The 6238-nt window shown below is 39.0% G+C and overlaps 1 protein-coding gene across 1 annotated transcript; it reads right to left on the minus strand.

Moving 5' to 3' along the window:
- Positions 1 to 3478: 3478 nt before the first annotated feature.
- On the minus strand, positions 3479 to 4864 carry LOC149813825 (protein GRAVITROPIC IN THE LIGHT 1-like). The gene has a single exon (XM_089991213.1). It carries the CDS (start codon positions 4862 to 4864, stop codon positions 3479 to 3481), a length of 1386 nt encoding a protein of 461 aa, XP_089847339.1.
- Positions 4865 to 6238: the final 1374 nt, after the last annotated feature.

Here is a 6238-nt window from a genome sequence, read left to right on the forward strand (position 1 = left end):
CCATAGAGAAACCTACTTGCGTAGGAAACTTGTTTTCTTACATATTTTATTTTTTATACATGATTTTATTACTATTTTTCCAAAATTTTAACTACACTTGACCCATTGTATCTGTCAGTATGATGCATAGCCCCCAGCAGTTACAAACTGATGTTACCTAGGGCTGGCAAACAAGCCGAGACAAGCCTGTTCTGTTCTGGCTCGGCTCCTTTACTATTTAACTCAACTCAGGCTTGGCTCATGCTCTTTAACTAGATGAGAAAAGCTCGAGTCAGCCGAGCCAAGCCAAGTGCTCGCTCGTGTAAAAAAAGTCAATAAAGAAATTAACAGTTGTCAACAATGAGACTTGAACTTCAAACCTCTCTTATCATGTCATATATTCCAGCCAGCTTCAGACCATCTGTTTTTTTCTAAACAAAAAAGAAAGAAAATATCCATGATATATACCAAAAAGATTTTAAAATAAGCTTTAGATAGGTCTGCTTTGGGTTGCAAATACAAAATTATGTCTATTAGCCTATTTTCCAGTCTATGTGATCTACAGTTGATAATCTTATGTCACGGCCAGTCAAAAGATTTAAGTCATTGAATTCGATTAAATAAAGAATAGTCAGCATTAGATCATAGGAACCAAAAGTGCTTCTCTCTCTCTCTTCCCCCCTCCCCCGGTGTTATAATCAATGCCACTGTGATGAGAATTTTCAAAGGAAAAAAGAGAGGGAAAAACATCAGATCACTAATATCCACAATATTATACTTATTAGCTAAATATTGAATCAATTAGGTCTGTTTCAAAAATATTCAACCTACTGTGAGACACGACAAAGTTTTAGATGTATCTCCTGTTCGAAGATCACAAATTAGTTCCCAATAAAAGGAAAATTCATAAATTTAATCTATGCACAAGAATAAGATATTAAGCACATAATTGCATCCTATTTTGAAGTAATCAGCATGAAATGATCATGACTTTCTTTTGACTCTAGCTGTTTATTTGAACGCAAGATCATAGCATGTACAAGATTTCCATAAAATCAGAACCTCATTGACCAAGAATTTCTTAGCAAAACAGATCCCTCACCATATAGCATGTGTTTGCTGTCAAGAACGCATCTTTATAAATCACATATGCACACAGCCATACGTTTCTTCAATCTTGAAAAGAAGTGGTTGCAGCGACACAACCTCTTGAGTTAACCTGAGGAGTCCTACTCGTACCAATAGAAACAGCATCATCATGCTTGAAACTAACGCCATTTCATTGCTCTGCCATCATCTAAATGGCACCAACCAACCACAACAGTCGGTTTTCTAGATGAGCTTTGATCGCCAGCTCCCCTGTCATCAGGTCACCATCTTCCTTGACCTTCAGGTACTGGGCAGGCATCAGGCCCCATACATGGTCTTATAACTTTGCAGAGAACAGGTCCAGAAAGTCTGGCCACTAGTGCTCCCAATCTTCCACAAAAAATCATTATAGTCTTCAAATGGCTCGGTGTGAAATCAAATAATTGCTATCAATAGCACATCAAATAAGACATAAGTAGCAAGTACGTTACTATTAGCACAAAAACAAAGCCACTGTGGTACCGGATAGTTTCTAGGTCTATGCATTGAACCGCCTATAACAAGTTGAAAAGTGATTTTAGTTATTTCCAGAATCACACTTTGAAACCAAAAGGTAGTTCTATTGTTCATCTTTTATTGATGAGGGCATCTGCCACTTGACAGATTTGTGTTACTCTGCAGCACATAATTAACAAGCTAAGTAGATTCAAGAACATGAGAAACTAAGAACCAAAAATTAAACAGCCTTCAACAATTGTAAGAGTCCTTAAATATATGCTGCCATACTTAAGAACACCAAGTACTTTATTGTTCTGACATCTAATAAATATTGATAAATGAGAAAAAATATAGGAAAACTATATAAAAGTAGACTCGCGCCTAGCATAAAGCTATCAATTGCATAATCTATCAGTTGCCAGGATGTATCACATAATGTTCGAGTAGAGCATTCTGTTTCTTTTTAATCGAGGTCTGTTATGTGGTTCCCCTGTTTTCACAAGTTTGAAACTGAACTGTACAAGAAAAACCCTAAAAGATCAGCATATATTTCTAATGGGAACAATGAAAGAGAATCACATTTCATTGTGACATGATGTAGATCTGATTTGGTTGACACCAGTGCAGGGGTTAGACAAGCAAGTGCCCATCCATGCATTTACTTGTTTAATCAAGTATGAAAAAAAGAATGAACTCTTGACCTACATATGCAATAGTCGCCTAAGCAATGCAGCACATCATTCAGATACCAATTCTTGAAAACTCATAGTAATTCTTCAATGCTCCAAAACTTGATAAAGATAATGCTAGTATGCAGGAAATATTCCAGTCACAATGGTTGCTTTTACTAAGCCACTAAAAAAAGGAGCAAAGTAGAATAACCTGAATTTTATCTATCTAGTGCTACAGAAAACAATGGTTGCTTTTATCTATCTAGTACTACAGGAAATATTCCAGTCAAACATTTATTTTATTCTTACAAATTTGGGGAAATCCACATGTAACAAAATCTATGTAATCAGATATCTGTTTGAACTGTGAAGATCATATAGTAAAATAAAAAACAATGAATTTTTGTCAATGATTTACATAGTCAAAGATGAAATAGAGAAATAAAGGCCAAGAGAGCAGAAAATTATATTAGTCCTTTTATTGCTATTTTGAACAAAGCATATTTGTATAGCCCTAGCCATTTCACATGAAGGAGATTATCACCACTCCTAAAGATCAAAATACAGCTGCATAAGCAAGTCCAAACATACTTTAGTTTGAGAAATCACGGACAATGTGGCTGCTAGCTCCTTCAGGAGGTTATACATGATAATGCAGCAGTTTTCAACTAAATTTATGAAACAATAGGAAACTTTTATCGAACATCAACCATGAACTGAAAATGTGTTACGTGATCTGTACATGAATGTATACAGTTAGATGAAACATGGAAGCATGCTTACACATGAAATGGTCTCTGTATGAGCAAAATATACCACGAGAAAGAAATGACAATTTTACAGAGCACAGAATCAAATGGAAAGGTCTTTCTGAAGACAAAATGATTCTCATCAATTCTCATGTGCAGAACCATAATGTACAACTTTTGACTCGAGGATACCTAATTCAGATAGTACAAATATAATGATACAAGAAGATGGCAGCCATCATTTGCATGTTGCTACTTATTCAGTTCCATTAGGGGCAAGATCAATCAGCCACAGTTTGAATTAAGGAGTTTCAAATGTAAACATCTGCGCAAGGATCTGCTTCACATCATGAAGGAAACTGCACAAACAGGATGATTGCTTTATGATGACCTCTTTCTCAGAGCTTCATCGATTGGTCAAACCAGCAAGCTGAGGAATTCAGTCCTACACGTGTTTGTTACAATTGGTACATTGATTAACTAACTCTTCAGTCACTCTATACATGTCATTCCATTTAGATACACTTGACATTGAATGACTGTGTTGCCAAACCTGAACCCAGGCACCACAGTAAACCCTACCGTTGCCCGCACCCCAATATCACCTGAATCAGCCAAAACTGACCTCATAACAACATTTTCCATGAAAACCGTGGAGAAATGAGCATCTCTCCTGACCTGAAAAATACCAACTGCAGGTTCAAATGCAGAGGCCAATATGTGTAGCAACCATATTGAATAAGCCATCTCCACAAAGGTTTCAAACAGAGGGTTAGTTAAAGGCCATCTAGAGCAACTATAATTCAATATCATGTTCCTTAGATCCAAATTCCCGAAGAATGAAATTTCCATCTTAGGATGAACTAGTTGCAGATACTTTTTCTGGCAGAATTTAGAGAACCCACATTCTTGGTTTCTCCGCAAGACCTCAAGCGCATCAACTGAGCTACACTGAACAAATCGCACCAAGTGATCCTTCTCCTCAAGCAGTGAGACCTCCGTTTCCGAAAAATCTTCGCAATCAAACCCACTGAACATCTCAAGACAAACATACGACAAGAATGCGTATCTATTATGTCTCTTCTTTGCATAATCAATTTCTGGATGAAGTGAATTCGCAGCAGAATCTAAGTCCCACCTTGCCCGCTTCATGTACTGAATGAGAACCTTTGTGAAACTATGGCACAACCTTGTAGCCTCCAGCAAGGCCGGATAAAAAATACTCAAAAGAGAGACCTGTCTAGAATTCCAATAGTCCAGTCGCCTCGTCAACCTTGAATTCCTCCTAACCATCTTCTCGATTTGCTCCTTTAGCATCGAGGCCTCTGAATCCATCCGATCGATCTCAGACTGGAGACGGTTCACCGTCATCTCATAGGTCCTAAGCATACTCTGCCTTTCCTCAACCTGTGCCTCCAGAACCCAATCCAAGGACGGCAATTCACCACAATTCCGATAAGAGTGCTTGATTTCGGACAGTTTCCGAAGCTGGGCAATGACCGCCCGATCCGCAGCCTTCACGTTTTCGACATCAAACGGCGTGTGAGCCGTTTGCAACTGAAGGTAAGCCGATTCGAAGGCGGAAATGTTCGCGAAAATGCAAGAAACCAGAGAATCAAGAGGTGGGGAGGTACCAATTTGGGGGGTTTCCGACGAGTCGCGAAGATGGTCGGGCTTGATAACGACCACCTTCTGGTCCGTGATGAGCTCCTCCTTGGAGTCGAAATCGTCATCACCCATCACCGGAATCTGCTCGTATTCGTCTTCCTCGGCGAAGAACTCCATGGTTTTCGACTTGCAGACGCTGGCGAACCGCTGGAACAGCTCAGCGATCTGGGCAGGTTTCACTGTGCCGTCTTCCTTCTCCATTGTTTGCATCTTCGCTAGAAAAATTGAAGTGGTAAGAAAACAAAACCCGAACGATTTCCTCTCTCTTCCTTCTTCTTCTCTTCTTTGTTTTCCTTAACCGTTGGGGTAATGGGCTACTGTGTGTCCTGTGATACAGCCATCAAAGAGACCCAAATTTAGGACTTCTTTTTCCTGTCTAGAAGAGGAAGGAGGATTGGGAAGAATGTGATATCTTAACCTTTTTTTAACAAGGTAAGGTAAGGAGGGATTTTGTCGATTAGTGAGAGTTGGGGAAGGGTGGGAGGGAAAGTGGTGGGGAGTCTTGTTTTTGAGCGTGTGAAACTCTCACCAAAAGGGGAGAGGAGGGGGTGTTTATGACAGGCTCTTTTCCATATTTTTCATCACATGTGACGTCCCTTTTTTTTTTCATCACCTGAAACACCCCTCTCCCTCTCTCTTGCTGTCTCTCTGTTTTATTTAGAAAAAAAATATTTCCATCTCTCTTCAAGGAGAACCAATGCAATATGATTGCACTTTAATGTGTTGCTGCACGATCACCTTCCATCTTTAAGATACAGCCTGTCAGCTGTAGGGCTTTAACAACAGATGGTTAGTGATTAGTTGCAGCAGTGTGCAAATCACATTGCACTTGTTCTTCTCTTCTGTCTCTTATGTGTTATATTGCAGAAACCATGGTTTTGGATTTTCAATATTTATGATTGGTGAGTTTTGTTGGTGATTCATGGTTTGAAGGCTTAGTTCAAGATGGGTTTTTGTTCTATATAATTCAACGATTTCATGTCTCGTAGCTTGGGTTATATAACCAATCAGGTCTTGCTGTTTTGGTTTGGACCAGTCCACATTCAACTGCTGTAGGGTCCATGCAACGGCGCGATGTGATTGGTCATGTGAACCGAAGCTACTGGACAAAGAATTCAGTTGATCACATCTTGTTCTATATCCGATCCAAATTGAGATCTAGGTTGGATATGCCTATCAAGGTTTGGAACTTAGCGCTATAGGTAAGACGGGAATCGAATTAGCAGAATCTGATCGATCCATCTATGTGTTGTCATGAAAGTATCTGCGAAAGTACTCATGTTTGGATTTCAACTCCCAAAGATGATTCGTTTCTACTAGGGAAAAAATAGAAACTATTAACTATGGGTCAAACATTTATGTTGTATTTTTTTTTTTAGAAGAAAGAAAAGTTTTTTATTATAAATCAAGCAGTGTAGACGAAGATAATTCATCGAACAGATATGGAAACAGGTGGGAATTCAGTTGAAATAATTACAAATAGGAAGAATTTAAAAGGACTTCAAGAAAGAAATGGACCCAAAAGACGAGCCCCAATCCACGCGAGGTCCTGATTCGGCCATGCAGCTTGGGCCGAGTGAAACA

This window comes from Nuphar pumila, chromosome 16, assembly GCF_984573655.1.
Source record: "Nuphar pumila chromosome 16, dmNupPumi1.hap1.1, whole genome shotgun sequence".
NCBI lineage: Eukaryota > Viridiplantae > Streptophyta > Magnoliopsida > Nymphaeales > Nymphaeaceae > Nuphar > Nuphar pumila.

Excerpts from the sequence above, each read along its gene's own strand:
- LOC149813825 (XM_089991213.1), bottom strand. The coding sequence starts at position 4,864 with ATGCAAACAATGGAGAAGGAAGACGGCACAGTGAAACCTGCCCAGATC.